This window comes from Chiroxiphia lanceolata, chromosome 5, assembly GCF_009829145.1.
Source record: "Chiroxiphia lanceolata isolate bChiLan1 chromosome 5, bChiLan1.pri, whole genome shotgun sequence".
NCBI classification, from domain to species: domain Eukaryota; kingdom Metazoa; phylum Chordata; class Aves; order Passeriformes; family Pipridae; genus Chiroxiphia; species Chiroxiphia lanceolata.
Window position 1 is genome coordinate 43,518,762 of NC_045641.1, and position 24,185 is coordinate 43,542,946.

General features: G+C 37.2%; 1 protein-coding gene across 2 annotated transcripts in view; it reads right to left on the minus strand.

The window, feature by feature from the left end:
* Positions 1-13,566: 13,566 nt before the first annotated feature.
* The window catches only part of KITLG (KIT ligand), a 57,293-nt gene continuing 46,674 nt past the window's right edge, over positions 13,567-24,185 (minus strand). Inside the window, exons 7-10 of one of the 2 annotated variants that reach the window (XM_032689323.1) lie at positions 21,002-21,111; positions 20,279-20,355; positions 18,709-18,793; positions 13,567-17,542 (exon numbers count right to left, since the gene is read on the minus strand). In XM_032689323.1, coding sequence (XP_032545214.1) covers positions 18,754-18,793; positions 20,279-20,355; positions 21,002-21,111 — 227 coding nt within the window. In that variant the 3' untranslated portion in view covers positions 13,567-17,542; positions 18,709-18,753. Of the gene's footprint in view, positions 17,546-18,708; positions 18,794-20,278; positions 20,356-21,001; positions 21,112-24,185 lie in introns of both variants that reach the window. The other variant, XM_032689322.1, reaches the window with a different exon arrangement.

The following is a 24,185-nucleotide window of genomic DNA, read 5'->3' on the forward strand; positions in this document are numbered from 1 at the left end:
TTGCTCAAATTTGAAACTAATAACAAGTTAATGTTTTTAAAGTATATTTACATTATTAAAGGCCAAAATAGGCCCCTGTTACTTTTTTTAAAATTAGGATGAAAAGTGTAGTATATGAAACAGCTGTGGTTTTAGTAAAATTTTTATTCACAATATGATCACAGTGTTTTGCTTGCATAACTAGAGAAATAAAAATACCAACAAACCAGTATTTTTCTTGCTCAGAAATACTCAGATATGTCATACTCAGATAAGTAACCTTACTGCTGAGAAAGCTTTGTCTTCTTTCTTTCTTCCTAGCATCAAGTTTTAACTCCGTCTGCCTTTGTCCTCTCAGAAACCCACAGCTGGTGTTGATACTGTCAACCCTATACTGGATCCTAGATTAGATTTGGAAAAAGCTCACGATTAAATGCTTGAACAGTAACCCCTTTCATCTGCAGCTTAATTTATTATGGGCTTGTTTTGCAGACATGATGGAATACCAAACTAAATGGAGACTTATGAAAATCCTCATTGACTCTTAGTGTCTAAGATCTAAGTTCTTTGGAATTTCCTTCCAAATTAGTTATTGTTTTAATATTCAAAAGACCTTAATTGTTCTTTTGTCGAGCTTGATGCTGTGTGGCTGGGAAAGTCACTGGCTGTACGAGTTCTTCCTTTTGGTTCAAGACTCATATCATATTGCAGCTGTTTGCCCCCTTCTGAAAAACAACATGTTCTAAATAAACATAGACTTAGAAATACTACCCTGAATCTTGTGTAAGATAGTAAAATTGACCATTATATAAACTTTGGTAAGAGGTCTTCTATGGTGGTTGTTCTAGAGTGTCTTTCTATACAGACACTCTCTTTGAATATTGGAAACTCCAATAGTTTCCAGTGCAGAGGCAGGACACACACTCTTGTATGAAATATATGGAATTTCTGGTATAGAAAAAATAATTTTACAGTGATTATTCTCGGAAAATTTCACATCTCACATGCTACACATTTTTCCATCTTTTTTTCTTTAGAGTTCATTCAGTCTAGTAATTTTAGTCTTTCTTATTACTTGAAATCAGTAAATAATTTCACTTAGCTCTTTCTTTCTCTTCCACATCATCTGTCATAGTGTTTGTTTACAATTGTCTTGTGGGTTTGTGGTTTGCAGGGTTTTTTTCACTGTCCAGTAACTAGTAAGGAATGGAAACTGAGTTCCACAGAGATTAAAGTCATACATTTGAAAGCATAGTGTATGAGTAGTTTTGAAGTAAGGCAGAACACATATTTTTGTTGTAAGGATACAGAGTTAAACTTTTCTATACATTCTACACTGTGATGGGCCAGAAAGGAATGCTTTCTCCTTGGGAAAATGGAGGCAATATCTGGAAAAAATACAGAGTTTCCAGGCTCGTGTTTCTGATTCATTACAAGTCCTTTCACTTGTCATACACACAGTATAACACTTTGTCACAATGCCATGTTAACTCACTCCTTTAAAAGGCTGAAAGTTCTTTCTCTTCTCAGTCTCCCTAGGAAATTACAGAAAATTATTTTATGTCTTGATCCCTACACAAAACCAAAAAACTATAAAACTTACTTCAGGGTAAAGCAGATTGTACATTTGGTCTCAGTCTAACAGCTGTTCTTCAAAAGGGTGAAGTGAAAGTATTTAGGTAGTGATTCATATTCCAACAACTTTCCTATTAAACTGGAGAAATGTAATCACTGAGTGTATTCCATTACAGCACATTTAATGAAGGGGGCCGGGATACACAATATGAGGCAGAGAGCAACAGTTCCTAAAAAAAGCACACAGTGTGGGTATGGTATCCTTCTGGAAGTATGAGTATTTTTCTGTATTTTTTGTTACATCTCATTCCATTTCCAACTTCCTTTCTCCCTTGTGTTTTTCTTCACATCATTTAGGTACCTTCTCCTTGTAGTTATCCTGTACATCTGACTCAGGTGCTACATTTAGAAATCCCACTTTCCACACCAAAAAGTATTCTAACTTTCTCTGGAATGTTAGAATACCCTCTATCACATTGTTGATTGAGCTGCTAAATGTTGACAGGTGTTGGACCAGACAATCTCCACACAGCCCTTCTAACCTACATTCCTATCTATGGTTTACATGAAACAGCTAGCTCTTCCTTTCTTCATCTTCAGTTGAGACCAATTTGCTGTGTTCAGCCATTGGAAGCTGGCATTTGCACAAGAATGTTTCATGGGGCTGTGCACGTTCAGATGAAATATGCTCTAATGTGTTCTGCTGTACTTGAGTGTCTGTCCTGCTCAGGCAGGAGGAGATGAACAGCTTCCCAAATACTTTTTGCTGCAATAGGAGAAAGCATTACCATTTGGGGAGTTGTATTCCTGGAAAAGCAGTGAAAAGTAAGAAAGCCGAAAAGGTATATTCTGAATCAGACTGCAGTCCTAAGCAAGAGTCTCATTAATGGTTCTTACTGCAAAATGCTGTTTCACTTGCTTTGAGAATTATCTGCACTTATGACAACTTCCACTTTCAAGTTATTTACATAAAGTATTGTTCTCATGTCACTGCTGGCAGCTAGATAGCTGCATCTCGCTAGGTGAGATGAAAAAGAAGTGGATAGAGCAGGTTGCAAATGAATTCAGAGAAAGCAGGGTTTAATGTGGTGGCAGGAAGGATGAAATATTCCCCCCATAATGTTCCCACCACGCATAAGAACAAATACATCACCACTGGGGATTCCCCTACATGAAACCTTCACAGATAGGTCTTTGCAGTGAAGGTGATGGTCTGTGATGAGGTAGTCTGTGCTTCACTAGATCTCTCACACTTGGAGTGTTTGTTTCCCAACCTTTTCTGGCAAAAGTGGGTGGGTCTAAGGGAAAAAAAAAGACAACATCAAGGTTCTTGAGGAGAAGTCATAGGAAAGAAGAAATTGCAGACCTGCTCAGTATCTGAGCTGGGTAGCACTTTTCCACAATCTCTGATGGAAAAGCATGGTGTCTAACCCTTGTGACTGGCATTGAAGATCTTCCTACGGCTTGAGAGGTCACCAGCCCATCTGCCAAGCCTTGTGTTGCCACATTACTCCCACCCATGTCTTGAATCAGCTTCAAGTGCCTCATGATAGATAAGCAAATACAAATCATTCTGAAATATTACATCCTCCCCTTGAACTTAAGGCTTCCCAGAAAAAAAGGAGACAATTCAAATACATAATGATACTTCAGTGTGATTTAAATTGTGCTCAAAAAGAGCTTCTTTTATGCTTTTTGCTTGTGACATAGAATTGGCTGCAGAGATATAGATATTTTCTCTGAAGAGCAAACCTTGTATGTTTGTCCATTGGTAATACAAGTCAGGGATTTACAGGCAGTTCTAACATACTTTGAATAATTTAGAGCTCCAAAGAGTGCTAGACTGATGCTATCATTTGATAGTGAGTGACTCTTCATTCAACCAAGAGAGAACCTGAGTGTAAACCCTGTCTAAAATCATAGGGTTTTCACTGCAGTTTGCTGTTGAAGCATCAGCACCTACTGATCTTATTCTAATATGACTCAGAGAGCTCTTTATTGTTTTGATTAATTTGCCCAAAAATATAAAACTTGATGACTTAGGATGACTTCAATGACTGAGGCCCAAAACTTCATAGCATTTTTGCTAAATTGAAAACATATTTAGAGATAAAATTACTATATAACTTAAATAATGTGCACTTATCGAAGGCAGTTAAATAATATATACTAATATTTTGAAAAGTTCCAGTAATAATTATATCTATTAAAAACTTGAATAATTAGTTCCTAGATAATGTATTTTTCCCTTCTTTGTACAACCCATTGATCTACAGGGTTTTGACACTTTTCCATTTCTGGCATTTATGTTGCACCAGAAATGTGGATGGATTTATGACTTAGATGCAAAATTAATTTCTATCAAAGCACAGTTTAAATTAAAGCAAAAAAACCCTTTTCCTCTTTATTCACAATATGCAAATAATTTGTATATGATGCTGGACATCTTGACTGAAAATTAGACTGTTTGTACCAAATAAACTTAATCCCTTTTCAGAATAAGTTTTCTTATTTGGAAGCAGGCAGCATTAGCTCAGTTTTAGAAGGCCCACTCCTGCATTTAATCAGAAATAGCTACTCTGGAATACTTTTCATGTAGGCAAACTTTTATCTTCCTTCAGAGACAGAGCTGGAATTTCATTCTTTAGGGAAATACTGTACTGTTTGAAAAATGCTCATGTTTTAAAGTGATATACAATTACCATTTTTCAGAATGTCTGTGGAAAACTTCTTAACGTTTCTGTTTAATATGTATGACAGATTCTTAACAGAAAACTTCTATCAACAGAATCAACTATTCAGCTTTTGGAGAAGATGCAATACGGCTGCTCAGGCTCATAGTGACTTCCTAGCCAAAAAACAAACCTGAAATTGCTATGTCTAGTTTCATCATAAACACTCAAAATAGAAAACCTTTCAATATACAGTGTAATTTTGTTGATTAAGACACTATATAGCTGATCTTACTTGTTGACTGTTGATTTAGTTTTGTATTTTTTCATTTGCAAGATTTCCAACTTGTTTTTTTTCTGGACCACTGCTAGTTTTAAGAAAAAAAATTCCATTATTCTGGATAATGGAATTTTAAATAATAAAAATAAACTGGAACATTTAGTGCTGTGTTCTTCAAAAGGTGATAGAGTTCACAGAAAGCACTCTGACACGTAAAACACACAAGTAGCAGAAGCTAATTCATATCTATGTTGCAACAGAGAAAAATAAAGTCTTTGCAGGAGTCTGTTTGAGTGTTTTGGCATCTACTGATCAAGTTTGGAGAAGTAATAAATATTTTCATCCTATTTCAAACAGCAACCACCTCAAGAATGTACCTCTAATTTATAGACAACACCTTTTGGATATATTTTAATAAGCTGGCAGGACAGCAGCAAGTGGAGTTTGCTGGAAGCATGGCTTGTGAAGAAGCTCTGAAGTCATCAGGTTTGTTTAATCTGGAAAAGGTTGAAAAGACCCAATGTATAGAAAAAATATGTAGAAAGCTTCTGAAGTGAGAAAGGTAATCTGTTCTCCATTATGGACTCTTAAGTACCAGCAGGTAAAAACCACTTACTTCAGAAGTGACAAACACTGACTCTGTACTAGAAAGAGGATGGATTATTCTTCCAGCCCATTTTCCTAAAATACCAAATAAGAAACTGATCAATTTTAAAGCTTTACAATATAGTAATAACTTTTGATAAAACATTTAATTTTGTATTTCTAGATACATGGGAGAGGAGACCTTACAGATAGTAATAAGTACGGGAAAGAAAACAGATAATGTCTAAAAACCTGAAATATGCCTTTTATTACTGTGAGGCTTAGTAATATTTTGTATCTTTGCTATGCTACCTACTTATATAATGAGGTTTATCTAGACCGCCTTGTCATGCAAAACCTGAGTTAGATTCACATAAGATTAAATACTATGTCCTTCAAAAAATTAGTTAGATTTTTGAATGAAAATGCTTTAATATTTTTTTAATGCTTACATTTGATGAAATATTCTAGTTTTTTATTCCTAGAGGTAAGTAGAAAAGGTCAAAAAAGAGTTGAAGAGAGAAACAACAAGAAGTGGATTAAGCTTAAGAGCAAAAGATTGTAAAGAAGAAAAAAAAAGAAAAAAAATGGTGCAATACTCCTCGGAATAAGCAATGCATATACTATGCTTGGTTGAATTCTAAATGGAAAATTTTTGTAGACATTAATCAATTTTGTAAATGGTAAAGTAAATATTCCCAGTAGATGGATAAAATGTAACTGGTGTTATTTTCTAGGGCAAAAACTGAGTCTTTGTCCTCAAGGTTACAGCAGAAATAAACGATGCATATCAGTGCTTGCAGCAAACAAACTGGGTGACACACAAGGTTTTTTTTTAAATGCAATGTTTTAGCAAAAGCTCTTAAAAAACCATTTCCGTTCCATATCTTTTTCCAGCTGCAACAGCCAGTGGATTTGGTTATTTTTGCCCCACTGGTGCTCTGTCACTGGCTGTCATTGGGAAACTGTCTGAAATGAGCAAAGTGTGCCTCATGTAATGGGAAACCAGGCAAGAAGGGAGGGTTTAATCTTCTTGATTGTTGTAAATCTAGTTTCTAGAGAATAACTTCAAAACCGAAGCTTGTCCTTTGATGTTTCTGAAGATCTTATAGTATGACCAAGTATCAGCTTTCGTATTGCTGTGCTCGATTTGTTCTCAGGATGGGTCATTTGCCAGCCCACTCTGTCAACATAATTGTGTGTTAATTTTTAGTAGCAGACTGCAGACAAATTATTGCCACTGACTGTGATGTGATTTTTTTCACATTTTCAGGTGTCCATTAGTAGTTGTCTTTGCTGAACATTGCCTCTTCCTCCAGAGTTGGTAGAATGTGTGATGAGAGAGGTCCTCAACCCTTGTAGTGCTCTATCACCAATTTCCCCTTCATTTATTAAATAATAGCAGTTTTTAAAGTGTTTCAAGTTTACCCAGTTGATTTGGTACTGAAACAGGTGAGGATGTCTTACCTAAGCTGTTCTACCAGCTTTACTCTGAAAGCATTAACCTCAGGCAGAGAACCTGTGATAAATGGTGGGAAACTGTAACACGCACTACATCTAGAGACTTCTCTGCAGATAAGCTTTCGCTAGAGCTGTAGATTTGGTTGATTTCCAGAAGCACTAAGATCCAAAACATGTTGAAACGGAAAGAATCTTGTAATGAGACTGGAAACAATTCATGAAAAATCCCGTAAATGGAGTTCAGTTCAAAAATGTTTTTGGTGGTTTTGAAAGCAAGTTGCTTACCTTACTAATAGAGCAGAGAAGTATTTAAGGTCATAAAAATGGCTGTGAAGAGAAAGGATATCCTACACTTTTCAAAGAAATACACACTTGTATCTTCTTCTTTTGCTGCTTACTCCTGAAACAGATTTTTACATTTCCATGAAAAGTAACATCTTATCAAGTAGATGGCATGTTCTGACATTTCAGATACTTTATTTAATTGCCAAAATCATATGATGCTTCCTTCTGTGTCCTGCAGTTGAACTTTGCCCTTACCAGAGCACTGTTGCCACTTTATAGAACCACAGAGAAAAGTTTGAAGTGGAAATTAAATTATTTTTTTTACATAATGATAGTTAATAGTTTTCCGCATAGTAACTTAGCTTTCATATCCCTTTCAATTCAGATTAAATGGTTATTTGCAACGTAAAATATCCATTATAAATTGGCAGATTAAATTCAGGAATCCCTGTGTGAAATTCCATGGTTTATGCGCGAGAGTTTCATATAATTATCTGGTTAATTTGAATTAATAATTTGCTATGATCTCCTTTCTTTTTATACTTATTCTGACCTCCAAAGAAGTCATAGAATTTCAGAACTTGGCAATAATTTTTTTCCTAAAAAAATAAATTACCTAAAAACTTCTAAAACCTGATCTTTTGAGTGCAGAGCTGCTGTACATGAACTTGTTTATTGGGCATTGCTTTCTTGTTTTTGGGTTGCTTACTGTCACTATATACAGTCAGGCAGACTTAGTAGAATTTAAAACATTACTATTTTTGTGAAGGCTATTTATCTTTTTTGCTGGTAAAAAAGATTTCCAGTTTATTTTTAAGCCACTGGAATGATATGTAGACATGATATTTACAAAACCATCAGAGAATTTGACAACAATCTCTGACCGCACACAGTGATACTAACTTCCTGCATTATTGCTTACCTTTACATTTTCTTTAGAAATGGTGCATTTATTTTGCTGCTTTTATTTTTAATATTGGGGATTCTGTCACCCCATCAGAGCACACAAGGAAAACCATATATATTCCTCCTATTACTCAATAGCTTAATCCTTAAAGTGTTTTCCTGTGAAGGAGGGAAAATTAAATAAAGGGTTTCTCAATCCCCTGATCACCAGGCTGGGTGCAAGACCATGCTTCTCTCTCCCTTTGAATCTGCATTGCTGTGCAAAGTATAACGCAGTACTCCTGGAACCAGGCCAGATGGAAGCTAAAGGCTGGCACTGCGTGGCTTCCCACAGCCTGTGGAGCAGCATTGGAGCAGCACTGCTGTTGTGGGGTGAAGAGGCAGTGGACACTCTTTGCATCCAAAGACATATACCTTGGTGTCTGACCCATCAGAACATGCAAGCCTGGCCCAGATTACTATAAGAAGGTGAAGGAGGTGTTTGGATGGGTGCGTTGTATGTCTTGACTCTGAAAACACATGCTGATCCCCAGCCTTGGTCAATATGGCAAGGTTTTGTAATGGACACAGAGTTAGAGGTGGGAAGAGCATGGGGCTTGAGTCAACTCATGGTTGGATAGGCAAGGGCCACAGAAGGTGGTGATGCAGCAAGATGAAACACAGCAAAATGAGCTCAAGCTATAATCAGTCTGGGCAAGATCAACAAGAGGGTCATGAGAGGCAAAGGTTAGACTTCAGTCAGTTCAGGAAGTTTTATTGACAGGAACCCTGTGAGCGAGGACCACACAAAGACGTATCTGATTAATTTGACCAGCTCTTTCTGTCTTAAGTCTGACAGGCAAATACTTTTAGGGGAAAATAGGGTTAACATATTTATGCTGCATAAACTTTGTTTGTTCCTCTGAGGAAAAACTCTGTGGGAATTTCTCTGCTTGCAGTCAGCATGTGTACTGCTGTGCAGTACAATTTACTGCTAGTGAGACTAGCAGTATTCCAGTTATAGCTGACCCCAGAAGTCTAATCTTTTGCTAAACAATTTGAAGTGTTTTCTTCCTAAATGCTATCTCAAATGTTTACTGTCTACATAAAACTGCTAATGGTAGGGCTGCTAAGTGCAAGTGGGATACATGAAGCTTTAATTGCAGAGTATGACTTAAGAGGAGATGTGGTGGTTTGGGCTAGGCCTTCCTTGGTGACCAGTTTGTAACCAAGGAAGGGTCCAGATTTACCCAGTATTCCCTACGATTTTTACGTAAACCAGACTATAAGAAGAAAGGAGGAGAGGCCTTCGCTCTTTTTCCTTCCGGCGGCTTGGAGGTGCAGGTTCCCTGCTGTTGAGTCTGCCGGGTTGGGGAGCGAGGCCTGGTAAGGCCTTGTCGACCTTGGGAGGTGGAGGTTGCCGGCGATTGTTCCAGAGCGACTCTCGGTTGTCCCAAGGAGAGTGGTGGGATATTTTCTTTGCTAACTCTTTAGTTACTAGATCTCAGGCTACTGATTGGGATATATATATATATATATATATATATATTTTATTTTGGTTTTGTTCCCTTTCCCATCCCCCTTCCCCTTTCCTTGTGAAATTCTATATATTTTAAATTGTATATATTTCAATTGTAACATAAGTGTAAGTATTCACTTTAGCTGTCTCTCTCGTTTCGGGTTTTCTTAGTTGGCTGTTATTCTCCCTCTTCTCCCTGAGGTTTGGTGGGGGGGGGGTGGACTTCTGGTGGTAAGGTTTGGAGACTTGGCAGGGAGCCAGCTTCAAACCATATCAGGAGAGTACAGGGAGTCTGGGTGGGGGCTGAAGGAGGTACTGGATAATGACAGAACATAAAAGTACGTGTATGCAAGAGAAAAAACCTGGGGCTTTGCTGAGTTTCCAGTTTTGGTCCAGGTTGAAATGCAGAAGACCTGTTTGAGTCATGCAACGTGGAGCCAGATTTTTGGCTCTCAGTGAAATAACGTTGGTGGCCTATATGGAAATATAGATGGATTCATCCCAGGAACCCCCAGGGACATGGTAGGTGCATGTGGTTCTGGCACTTGCAGCCGCTGAGCAGGAAGAGCAACGGTACTGAGCAGCCAGTGGCTGGGGAATACAGTGCAGTGTGGGATGCCCAGCAAGCTTTTTGATCAGCGCATGGGACTTGGCAATCTTGAGGCTCACTCTTGCCAAGGGTTGGATTTATGAAGAGATTCTGTAACGTGCAGCCATTCCTTCGGGGTATATGATTGAAGTTCACAGCAGTTACCTGTAAAATTTGCTAAATCCAACCACTGTCTCCTGCTCCACCCCCATCAGCACCTGCCATCCCACACTACGTTACATGTACATTAGTATGCCTGTTTAAAACTTTGCTGTGTATCAGTGATTCTATTTGAAATGTAATGAGCACTCAATCGTAGCATGTAACAGCATCCTTCATTCACACAACTCTTTTTTTGATCCAAAGGTTAGAGCATTTAAAATAAAATCAAGGAAACACAGTGCTCATGGACTGAGGCAATTGGATTCCTCTGGAACAATATGAAACAAGATTTAACAACAAACTGCTGAGTGGTATCACCATGTCAATGGGTTACTTTCTTTCCAGCTTCTGGCAAAGGAGGAATAATTGCCACAAAGAACTCCTTGCTTTATTCCCGGGGAAGAGATACAAAAGATTTAGATGCTATGTCTCTGCTTTCACTGATGCTATTAATTGGTTTTGAGACACATCCTCATTTTGTCACTTCTAAAGGTGAAGGCTGTTCTGTGTTTTGTTAATGATGACAGCACTGCTGAGAAAAAGGAAGGTCTAAAATATTTAACTTTAAGAACATGACAGATTAAATAACCTGGGGGGTCCTAATAAGCATCATTCACAATGTAGGAGCTGACAAGGTGAAATTTCGAAGATGACATTTTGTCACTTGTGGTAGTCACTTAAACTGACAAAAGCTATACATTCTGCTCTGCAGCTTCTTTACTCTAATTGGGCCAATTTTACTATCATGCTATTATCCTGCAGAGTAGAACTGGTGACAAACAAAGAAGCTTTTGTGATCTCAGTCAAACATTTTTTCATGAGTTCAAGAAATATCTTGCCAAAAAAGAATGAAAATTGTCCCTGCATTTTGTGACTGGCCAGAAGCCCAAGGCTCATGTCTGTCTGCAAAATGTCTCATCTGTATTTTTAGTTCCTGCTTGCTCATCATGAGGTCTTGCAGAAAGGGCCAGAAGTCAGAGGAACTATAATCACATTAGGATTTTTCCTGATACATGTTGCAATACCTTACCTTGGGATATGGCAGAGGAAAAAGAGGCTAAACTTCCATTCCCTCCCTCTTACAGTCTGCTTTAATTTAACCTTATTTTCTATTACACACCAGCACATAGTAATTCCTTTTAAGTATATAATAATAATACAAGACTTGATTGTGTTAGCACATGCTGCTTTGTAGATATTGGGAAAACTTAATCCATTTTAGAAATGTTTGAACTTCAGAAAAAAAATTATCATCAACAGCTACGTGAAGAGTAGTAAGGAAGTGATTCTATAAGCTGTTAATATAGTGTGAAATACTGAAACAATCCATTTTGTTAAGACTAAAAACTTCTTATTTATGACCATTCAGAAACTTTGGGCAAAAAATATGTTTAGTAACACACATGTGTTAACATGGAATAAAATTACACTGTAACATGGAGTGTATGTGGAGTGGGCATATATCCAGCTCATCTAAAATACAGTCATTTCATGGAAACGTTAAGCTGTTAAAATGTATTGCTATCAAGAAAAAGTTGTTTATTATAATAAATGTTGTTTTTCTGCATGACAGAAGTAGGAAAACACCATTATTAATGCTGTCCATGCCTCAGACAAAGATAGCCTTTGTTTTTTTCTACTGAATGAAATGTTTATATTCATTGTTTTGGAGAAACTAAAATTGGAAAACTGGAGGTAAATATTTCTCTCAATCCTTTAGCACATTTAAGTCTTCAGGGTTCAAATTAGATGGTGGTGGTATGTAGTTAGTCAGCATTACATAAGGCATCAAAATATTATGGTGGTGTCTCTTTTGGCTGAAGATTTACATGTTTTCCCGGATTTTCCCTCTTGCACTTTATCTACATATGTTACAATTCATAGAGTCATAGAGTCATAGATTAGTTTGGGTTGGAAAAGGCCTTTAAATACCACCTAGTTCATCCTCCCTGCAATGAGTAGGGACATCTTCAACTAGATAAGGTTGCTCAGAGCTACATCCAACCCAACCTTGAATATTTCCAAGGCATCTAACACCTCTCTGGACAATTTCTTCCAGTGTTTCACCTTCCTCACTGTAAAAAATTCCTTCCTTATATCTAGTCTGAATTTGCCCTCTTTAGGTTTAAAACCATTGTCCTTTTGCAACAGGCCCTACTAAAAAGTCTGTCCCCATCTTTCTTATAAACCAACTCTAAGTACTAGAAGGCTGTAATAAGGTCTCCCCAGAGCCTTCTCTTCTCCAAGCTAAACAGCTCCAACTCTCTCAGCCTTTCTTTATAGGAACATATTTCATCCCTCTAACCATTTTTGTGTCCCTCCTCTGGACCCTTTCTAACAGGTCCATACCTTTGCTATGCTGAGGACCCCAGAGCTGGATGCAGTATTTCAGGTAGGGTCTCAGGGCAGAGTAGAGTCATCTCCCTCAACCTGCTGGCCACAGTCCCTTTTTATGCAGCCCAGGGTGTATTTGACACCACTCAGATTGGTGTTGTCTGCAAACTTGCTGAGAGAGCACTTGATCCCACTGTTTGTGACATTGATATTAAACACTACTGTTCCCTCCTCTGAGGGTCACCCCTCACCAACAATCCCCACACCACAGTCAATCTGGACATTGAAGCAGATTATCATTTACCAGCTCCTGACTCCAGTGAGAGTTGTTTTGTTAGCTAAGAATTCTTACATCTCATTTCCAGGTACCTAGCTGTCACTTTTGCCATCTTGAAATACCAAGTCAAATCTGCCTCCTTTATGTTGCATGAAGTTTGCAGCTTTCACATGAAGTTTGCTCATTTCCAACTCTGCAGCTACATGGTACTCATGTAGCCCTAGCTGAACTGAGCGTCCATCATACTGTTGACCCACCTGAGCCACCAGTGCTGCTCCTCAGGGCACAATTCCTGCTACAGCATCAGTGCTACTCCACTGCTCCATGGCCTCCTTCAAGTCCATCTGCTCTGCCTTTCTGGGTGTGTCCAGACCAACAGCCACAACTCTCATTCTTGTCCATACCCTAAATTCTGCTATGCCCAAATCCTGCTGCCCTGTGTCCCAGTCCACTAATCCTGCTCTCTACCCTTCCTCACCAGTCCTGTCTTTACCTCACTCTTATTTCCAGCTGTATCTGACTACTGCAGCTTCACCTCTCTTTCTTCCAAGGCTCCTTAATGCTCTCCAAGGAAGGCTGAAAGTCTCAGCAGGTTTCTCTCTTCCTCTTAGGCCAGCATCCTTTCATTCTCTCTCAGGAATGAAGATGTGCCAAAGCTCACTGAGCAGCTCAGTTTTTTCCTCTCAAACTCATTCTGTCCTGGACTTCTTACAGAAAAGTCACAATAAACTGTTGAAACCTGAAAGAAAGGATGCCATTCTCACAGAATAAGCTCTGGTTTCTACTGAAAAACCCTGGTGAATGCTACTTACTGCGCAAGAAGTGCACCAGCAACATTCATGAAACGCATTATGAAGGAGTCTGCATCTAGTAGCATACGTTCTGACGGAATTCTTCCAGGTGATACAGGACTTAAAGAAAGGTCTTAAATGGGATTGACACAAAGCAATATAGTAATTATTTGGCAGTGCATAATATCTTTATTTAGAACAATAAAGTATATGTATATAATGTAAATTCCAAATTTGAACTGATATAAAAAAGGATGTGGGAAAACATCTATCTTCAAGAGGACACATATGTACACACATCACATTTTATAAACTTTGTTGATTACCTTCAGCCAGAATGTAACTATGCAAAACTGTGCTGACAGTTACATTTAAATAAATGAATTTGCCCATGATGCAACCAGCAAATGTCTGTGTCTCTGTCACTAAAGAGCCTGAAGTTTCCGTGTTCCATCAATTTGATAACATAATAGCAACATGTCACCATTACTGTAGATCTGCATTTAAGGCAGTTGAATCAAATTCCTGAATTGAAGAATGTTGGATAATTTTTAAATGTAAATCTAACTCAAAATATCAGTATTTTATATATACAGTTAGATTTTCAATTTAGTAGTTGTACTGTGTGTACTGAACAGTTTCAGCATATTACAAAGAGAGAGCAACAGAGAAAACAGAGCTGGTGAAGATGAGAACCTAAAAAAATGTGCAGGTTGTACACATACTCCATAGTCAAGCACATTTATAGTCAAGTACATTTTATAAGAAAGCTTATAAAATGACCTTGTGATGAAATAAGTACCATTAATTCATTCAAGTAAACACAAACCTAAACAGAGTTACTCAGCATATCACTATCTGTTTGTTGTTTTTTTTATCACAAGGCCCTTAATAATTGCATGCAAAAGTGAACTATTTCAAAGGAAACTTAAAAATGTTAAGTTTCTCACCGCAGATATCCAAAAGCCAAATTTGGCTGACTTTTGTATAAAAAAAATACAACACCCATTTTCCCCCAATTTCATTTTAAGAGGAAAGGTGTTAGTTTTCCAACTGTGTTAATGCGTAGGCTCTGTCTAACCAAAAAGAAGACTGAAAAACTGATCACTCTCCAGGAGTTAAACAGCTTACAATGGAATACAGAGACAGTTAAAAGTCTATTTCTGCTACCCCAACTCCCACTGAGCAGTAACTTTTTCTATTTCCATTTATTTCAAAGATGTCTCACAAGTCAGTTGTCTTTCAAAATGTCACTATGTCCAAAGTAAAGATCTCCTCGGTGGCCACAGAAAGTTTCCAATAAATTCACAATCCCATTTCCAATGCCATGCTATCTACTGTATCTATAGAACGTCTAGAAGTGTCCTGCTTTGCAAGAGGACCGAGAACACCTGATGTTATGTTCAGATCTCTCAAAAGGCAGAGAACGGGAAAACAATGAGGTCGAACAACAGTTCTGCTACTCCATGTGTCATACGTCTTTGGTACGTATTCAAAGAACAAAGTTTGTGATGTGAAGGTGGAAAGTTTGTATATAAATTTTCTTTCTGTTCTCATATAGCCTTAAATTTCCCTTGCTCCGCAGAAAGATTAAAGCATCTGACATTATTTGAAAGTGATTTAGCTACTTTTTTCTGATATTGCTCTTGGAAGGTGAATTTTTTGTCGAATCTGTGTTTAATGCATGTTTCAATTCATAGCTGATATTTTCTGTAGTATTGAATAGTGGACTAAGAAGCCTAAAATATTGCACATTTTGAATATTGAAGTATAATTTGGGGCACACCAATGTGCAACATCATTGTGCATTTGATTTTCTGGACAGAATGCATTTAGGAACAAGAACATTAATAAATGCAAGGTTATTGTTTGACTGAATCTAAGAAAATTTTTTTAAAACTTCAAACGCATAAGCTTGCCTTAATATCATATTGTATGAAGTATTTAAGGTTTTTGTACAATGTGTAAGGATAACTGCTTCTGGACACTTTTCCGTTCAGTCAAAACTAAAACACAGTTATTCTCTACATTACTGATAAGGTGCAAATTTCCATCAAATAGGTCATACTGAGATTTTTTTTAGGGTAACTCTTAAATAGGTTTGAAACTCAGAGTCTGAGGGCCTTGTGAGTAAAGAACGACAAAATGTCAAAGGAAACTTAACTGCAGATGGGGAATTCTGTTATTTGAGGAATGCACTTGCTTTTTAGATGTGATTATTAATTGGATGAGTTCTACAGGAGCATCTTTCTGAATAAACATGAAGCTTCTCACACTAAGCTTCTTTTGATCTTGTCTAAGAGAAGTTCCTCAGATGATGCAAAGTTGTGTTATACTTAATGGAATTATGTTAATTTATACCAGCTGAGTAGGACTTGAAGACCCTTCTCTGACATCCAGGAAATGCAAAAAGGGCCCAAGTATAAATAAAAATTCCACATGATCAAATCCTTGCATCAGTAAATTCATGAGAAGTTTTAACAATGATCTCATAGAGTAAGAATTCCACACAGAGTGGCTACATGCACACATCAGCTCTGTCATCAAACATGGTAAGGTTCTGAGGTTTTGTCTTTTTAATAAGTATGCAAGACAGTTTTACCAATAATACACACACACTCACACGCGCACACACACATACATGCACACATACGTATATATTACATGTATGATATATTCTTTTTATGCATGGTTCTCAGAAAATTCAGCAGAAGAAAAAAATTCCACAGAACTCTTAAAAACTTTAGTGACTATACATTTTAAAGAGAACTCAAACTTTATGCAAAACATTAAAAGGGATTTTTTTTCTTTTTTAAATTTCTTAAGTAACTTAAAGTAGAACTCTTGCTGACCTGGTCAATTTGATGACAGATGACAGTTTGTCATCTGAAGTGAGCCTTGACCCTTTTGGGAGTAAACCCCCTTAATACCGATGAATAATCACAACCATTATTCGGAAAGAGCCAAGATGAAAAGATGCACAACTACACTTGTAACTTTTACCATGGTATTTTTAGGATTTACTTGAAAATACATGTCTGTACATCAGTCCTGTACATATTCCATTGATGCTATAACAGCAGAAGACAAGTGAGAAACAAAGGCTTTCTCTTTTGTTTCAAAAGAATTAACCTTCAAGAGTGGAGAATGCCAGGATATTAAAGCTTACTTATCACTTAAAACACAATGCAAACATTAATTATAGCTGATGTAAGTAAAAGCTAAATACACTCTCAGTATCTTTCAGATTTCCTACTCTAGACATTTAAAGACAAAGTATCAATGGCATACATCATCAGAATTTAAAACACATTTCACGGATTTGTCTTTATTCTGATGTTTGAACGCAATTCAGACTCTTTACTTTCCCTTAGCATGGCTGGAAATTTCACCAGTGTTCACATCCCCAGCAGTTACTCTGAATGCTTCGAAACTCTGTGAGTTACATTCACCTCTTGTTTACTTTGTCTTCATCCAGTATTTGCTTCTCCTGAACAGAGACCATCAACGCTGATAAATTCTTGAGGCTTTCTGGGGTGGGCAACCAGCCACCTGGCACCTGACAGAGACCACATGTTGCTGTACACACGACCTTTGCCAGGCATAAACACAGCTCCTTATAAGTAAAAGTCTAGAACTCTAGTTCATGGCATGACCTTACTTTCAAGTTTTATATACAATATCGAACAGTATGTTATCTGTATCCATTTCTGCATTTTCTGTCAGTTCAGAGATCTCCATCTGAAGACATCAGTGTAAGGTAGAGAACACAAAATTTAAATAAGGGTGGAAAGGTATTTATGACTTGCAATGATTATACATAGTTGGAGGCATTTGAAAGATGCTTTTTGTTCAGGACATACTTTGTTTGCCAGAGTCAGATGAAAGTATTAATGCAATTAGAAATCCTCAAATGTCACACAAGGTAGATATTCATATAAGAGACAGTTCTGCTAAGTGCACACTCTTCTTTAATTGTTCAATTCACTGTTGGTTTCACAGTAACAAACACAAATTGTCCTCGTTTCTATATCATGTCTACGAAGTCATGGGCAGCAACAACAGATGCAGACTCAGTCTGTCACTCCAGAAGGAATACGAATGTGCTTAAAGCTGCTTCATTTATGAAGCGAACATGGAACTGTTACCTGCTTGAAGAGAAAAACAGAAACTGATTTTGCTGATTAGTCTTCCTCCCTGTAAAACTCACAGACATATAACAGAGATGTTTTTTCCTTATAATTTTGGAACTAGATAAATTTAATGACACTTGTATAGACATTTCTTTACTCAGAAAGAAAAATGTTATAAGATATACTTTCCTGGTCAAGAACATCTTTGCCTGCAAAAGCTCATTGAAGTCATCTAAGGTGATGAAACAACCGTCGTGGTTTTACAGAAGTGTTGTTTGTGCATTTTGGTATCGGCAATCTCTGGCAGCAAACTTCCCCTTGAAGTCATCTTGGACAAGTCAATACCAAACTGAGTTTACATGTTTGGAAAAATTGAATGACTTGTCCAATGCAGTGACAATTTACCTTCTCACTGAGCAGGTGTTAGAACAAAGCAGCTAAGGAGTCTGAAACTCACTCAAGTTGTAGCTAACATGATCACATCAAACACTTGAGAGTGACCGCTACAGGACAAACTGCAAAACCTGGATTACCTGTTTACTTTTACATTGTTCTTTCCATTCATGATATAAAATGAACCATTCAGTGCTGTCTGAATCTTCCAGACTCTTTCATACATGGGTTAAGAACAGCACAGTTCCTGTGGTAAGAAGCCTCTTGCCAGAGAAGCACATCATTTTGCAGAGGACAGCTGTGACTGAGAAACCTCACTTGCCTTTGCTGTTCACTCTTGCATACTAAAGCAAGAATGATGAATCTGATGAGGCTACAGACTGCAAACTGTGCTGACCAAGCAACAATTAATAAAAGCTCAACTCTGTTTGACCTGTTCTCCTACGCTCACCTGCTACTTTTAGCAGATTGTGTTTTTAGTTCACATTGCTTTCAAACTGCTGTAGGACAACAGCTGAAGGCTTCTCCATCAGCTCTTGAGACAAAAAGGAGTAGCAGTAGCTGTACTTCACTTTGGAATTCTTGCACGTTTCATTTTCAAGCATTCAAGTTAAAAGTCAAGCGTCTAAATTAATGGTACAGGATTAATTAAAGTAGTTGCTAAAGATCTTATGCACAAATCAAGCCTACTGACAGCAAGACATATTCTTTTTCCCAAAATGGACTGCTGAATTGCAGAAACTGAAAGTAATTAAGTCTATGGTAAGATTGTTACCAGAAGAACTTACCAGTACATGAAACAGTAACAGTGTTGAGGGGAAAAAAAGCAACAGCTACACTTGTAGATGTTTCTTTTCTTTTTGCTGCAACATACTGGGGGAAAAAAAAGGTACTTTATTACTATAATACTAGTTTTTTAATTCCAATAGAATAGAAGGATCTGTAAGTTACTTAAAATAAAAGGGAACCCAAAGTATTATAATTTATGTTTGCTATTAGTTCTTTCTATTTTTAGATGAATATTCCAAATTTCTCAGGAAGGAGAAATTTCTACTACTCATCTGTGCCATATATGCCAACACATATGCCACATATTTAAGAAGACATCTGATGGAGAATGCAGTCTGTCTAAATTTCCTGCTAAGGTCCTCTCCTGCATTTAACTAATTTTTTCCTCTTTTCTTCATATAAAACAGTGTTTTATATTTCCTGTGAAGTTTAAAGGAAGATGCATGTTCCATTTCACAGGTTTTAATATCTGTGAGGATGAGGTGCAGAATGAGTTACTCACAGCAACTAATATATTTGGTGAATATACAGTCTTTCATTCTATATACTATACATGAAGTAAATTTGTTTTAAGAATTTATTATTTTAGCAAGCCTAAACACTGAAAATTTCAGCTCCTGTGACCAAACTCCTAGATCAGAACTTTGCCTGTTTCTGCATTCAACAACAGGCATTTCACACAGTGTGAGAGGACTACAGTATGTGTCCTTCTACCAACCGCATCAGATCTTTTCGTAAGTCCCTCATAGCTAAAATCTGACAAAACGTCATGAAATATGAAGTTAAACAGTACTCTCAAAATGCTAGAGCATGAATATCCCTAAGTCCTTTTCTGAATTCCACAGAATTCTTTGCGCAAGTCATATCCAAGGAACTTCAAAGTCTTTAATTGTTCTTTCTAAGGTATATTTGATTGGCTGAGTTACACAGAACTTCTTCTGTTTAAAAGTCTGACAAAGCCACGTTTAAGTATGAGTTTAACTATGAACAGAGCCCTGAATTGTTTCAGGATGACCACAGGAAGTGATTAGGATTTAAATGAGTCCTTGTCAACTTTCTACAAGCATAAAAAAAAAAACCTGGAAAACACAATACCCTGGGGAATACAAAAAAGTAAAAGAACACAAAAAATGTTAATGTAAAAAGTATTTAAAAGGATTTAGAAACACAACCAGGAAGGCACTGCTTTCTATTTATTTCCAAATCCTAGCTTTACACTGTAGTGTCAGCCTAGCTTTACACCACACAGCAAATGACAACATTCATTTTATTTTGTTGCTTCCCCTATAGGTCTCAGCAATCCTTTCTCACAATGGGAGTAAGGACAGACAAAGTAAAGGTAATGTCTTCTTTATAAAATTTTGTAAGCAGAAATATTCTCCATATGAATTTCTATATTTACACCAAAGGGTCCTTTAAAGGACATATTTTAAGCACATATTTTACGTCTGCAACAAGACCCCATGTTTGCAGGTTTTTGTGTTTGTCATAGAGCTAGAGAGTAACAGGAAGTAGCTCTCAAAGATAAAATCACATTTTCAAATGTAAATATCAAGTGAAATACTATACCTTATCTCATTTTCCTCTTGACAGTCATGACACTGCGTAGTTTCAACACTTTCTGGTCTGGATTCGGGATGTGTTTTCTAGGAAGAAAATGCATTAAATATAAATATTCTAAAGCTTTCTTTAGTAACTCCCTAAACAATTGCAGTATGTTTCAATTTGCTTCATATTTTCAGTATCAAAGTCAGCTTGCACAATGCAGGTCAAATCTTGCCCTCTAACATACATCTGCTACTGATATAATTTTACTATTGAAGTCTTTTTATTGAAGGGACAAAAGCAAAAAAAATCTATTCTCAATATACAATAGGAGAAATGGAGAATTGGGTGAATCCCACATCGTGCCTTGCAGAATATACCACCTAAGGAATCTTTCTACTGTGCCTTTTGCAACTGGATGTGCCTATTTCGTATTGGCCTTTTTAGCCACCAGTGCGCTTGTAACAAACGTGGGTAGAGCGCTCCCCAAATCTTCATTCACTAAGCCCAGCCATGATGAGTTTCCAATTAGGTGGCGATCATGCTGATAAGACAGGATTTGCACTTTGACAGTGGAATTCAAGAATTTGACATCTGCATTTTATTTACATCTACATTCCACAGTTCAGTGAAAATCAGAAGAGGTGTCTCCTGTTTTCAAATGCAGAATGGTTCTGTTCTCTCCACCTTCCCCTAGCTAAGAAATGTAGTATCACTAGGTAAACAATTAAATGTAGTATTTCTTACCTTCCAGTATATGGCTCCCAAAATAAAACCAAGAAGAAGAGACAGCAATGATGTCAATGCTATGCTGATCCCTTGCAGGCTGGAGCTGCTAATGAAGCCAAGTGCTTCTTCTGTAATTAAAGATACTCTGTTAGTGAAGGCAGATTTATAGAAGAAAACTCTCTTCAGGGCAACACTATTAGCAAGAGCACTTTCAAGCACCACCTACATAACAGCATCTTAAATAGCAGAACAGATACTTCTGTGCTATGTACATGAAGAGCATGTACATATGTACAGTGCTATGTACATGAAGAGCACTTCATACAAAATCTTACAGGAAGTTTTTGACCACGAGGATGCTTCACCCAATTCTGAAATAACTGTGTTGAAAAGTACCAACACTAATTCTCTTTCTGTCACTTGTAGAGAATTCTCTCTTTCCCACACTTCAAAGTTTTGGATTTATTAATTCTTGGAGGTCTTATTTTGAAACGCAAAGTAATTATTTGCAAAACAATATATGTTAATTTGTGCATTTTCCTATGTTCCATCAGAGACCTCCCACTGACTGCAGACAGACACTTTTCCTTGCCACTAATGAATGACCAACATGAGGCCACTTGAGGGTGGTTAATTTAACAAAAGCCTGACCATTTCTAACATCTTCTTGGAAAGGTGCCACTGACTTCAGCAATATCAAACCCTTGGTACCTTGAGGTCTGGCTGTGTGCTATTTGGTTATAACCATTTCTTGATAGCTTTTAACATTTTAAACAGAAGAGCAGCAATCCTAGTCTTTCCATTCCCCTCACAGGAAGCTGCACGCATGCTGAGACTAAAATTTGGCCCTGCAGTTATTTAATGAAGAGCAGGATGTGAAAAGTCCTAGAGAGTCACCTGGGGATTCTCCTTCTGAAATGCAAAGTGAGCCATAGCAGACTGTTAGTTTAGACACCATCCACCCCATTTTGTTTCATTTTAAGATTGGGAGTCTGCAGTTCCAGTAGTGGATATATTGTCAGATTACAGGAAAAGAACCAAACTGTAAGTGCTGGAAAAGTATAGCTGATTGGATATACGGAAAGAAAAATGAACTGACAGCACTCCAAATTTGTGCAACTGATGCAAACACAAATGTCTAAGCACATACAGTCTGATATACTGGGTCAAACAATGTGTTTAGTGCATTACTAAACAGCTTCCAAAAAACACTTCAGTTTAGAAAGGAGCATTCTTACAATTACCTAACAACTAATTTTCAACTTTCTGAGATTTTCTGGTTGACATTTAGTAAATTTTAGACAAATATCCTTTTAATCCCTGAAATTCAGCTGTGTTTTCTAGGCTCAATGCAGACAGAACTAAAAAGTAAGACAGCATAAAGTCTGTATCTTATATATTCATATAATACATAGCTCTCTCTATCTCATACACTGTTTACAAAGTATAGGTTCTGACTGTAGTGGCTTGAATTTCACTTAAATCTGGTAAGACTCGGCACACTAAAAGGAAGCATCAGTCAAGCAGAACCAATGCTAGCTTACAGTGAAAGAAATCTGTCTACAGAGGAGAAGGGAAAGATAGCAGATAAAGTTCTACAGAGGTGAACATCAACTGAAAAAGAGAGGCTATTGATTAATCTACCTCTGCCTGCTCAGAAATTAAAGCCAAGGTCAGAAAATAATTGGGGGGACATATCTTTTCTAACTTTTTCTCCCGGATTAGGCACAGAGAATGTTTGCTTGCAGAACTGATCTTCAGAAAAACTGGGTAAACTCAAGTGGGGTAAAGCTAGCCTGAACAACTCAAAAAAGCATTCCTGTCATTACTTTATCTGAACTGTATTCTCAGAAGAAAATTCCTACATTGCTCTTGTGCTCTAGGCAAGAAAAGTGTAACCCTCATTTGCCTAATGCCATTCCTCCCAGTGAGAGACTACTGAGTTACACAACTAAATTATGTAAATCGTATGGAGATGGTCATGTTTTCCAGATTCTAACCTGCAAACTTCAGAAAAAAATTAAAAAGTTAAATAAAAATCAAAGGAAAGACTCTTCAGGTCATTTAGAAAATAATGTATTTGATAACATTATGGTAGAGTGTATAACCTCAAAAACCCTCTACCTACCTGCAATGCTGGGCAGCATGTCATGGCAAGTATGCTGTTTTCTAAATGAACTTCTAGAGAAACGTTCTGTATGCAGGGCAACCAGTGATAGTTTAGCACCCTTGTTTTTAACAGTATTTTTCACAAATTTAATGGAATACTACACTATAGAAGAGACCCTTTAAAATGAAGTATCTCAAACTGAAAAAAAAAAATCTGATTTTTGAGAACTTATCTCCAATATAGATGATTTCTGCATCATCTATGGAAAACTGAAAGGAATTCATAATAAGCTTTCCATGTGGGGACCTGTAACCCAGAAACAGAGCCTAAATACAGACTCATTGTGACATCCTTCCCAGTCCACCTTCTAAAAATGACAATAGATTTACTTTTTTCATGACTTGATATATCATGCATGAATTAATTTGAAAATTAAGTAACCCTTAACTACCTTAAAAAACAAACAACAACAGATTATTTAATTTTACACTGAAGTCCTGAAAAAAGTCTCTTGAAAGATCTGGGGAGAATGAAATGAGTCATGACAGGTTCCTTCATTGTCTTTTATTTATATTAATATCTAAAACAGAACAGGTTGGAGAATTATCTGTCTGGAGAACCTCATGGAGACTTGTGTCCTCATGAAGAAAAGGGAGATAATGAGAGCAAAGTGGCTACCATTAAGTTTTTGTTCCTTTCATAGAGACCGTTTCCTCTGTTAGAAACTTAAGAGCTCTACACAGAAAGATTCTGACTCCCATCAGTTGAAAAGACAGAGCAAGACACCAGGTGTAACAGGAACTCTGTGAACTCTTTGGGCAATACTAGAGAAGGTGCTGGCTTTGTAGTTAGTATATTATCTACTTTAACAGACTCTATCCAGCAAAGTACAAAAGGGGAGTGGATACAGGCCACCACCTCTCAGAGCTCTCACTCTGCATCTCATGGAAGATACCCTAAGGAGTCGAGCTCAATTAATGCTGATTTATGTGTAGTCTTCATGGACATTGGGATGTTCAAGTCATGAACAAAATATATTTACATCAAAAGCCACTCAGCTACACAACTAAGTTACTGAGCTGCTTCCTACTT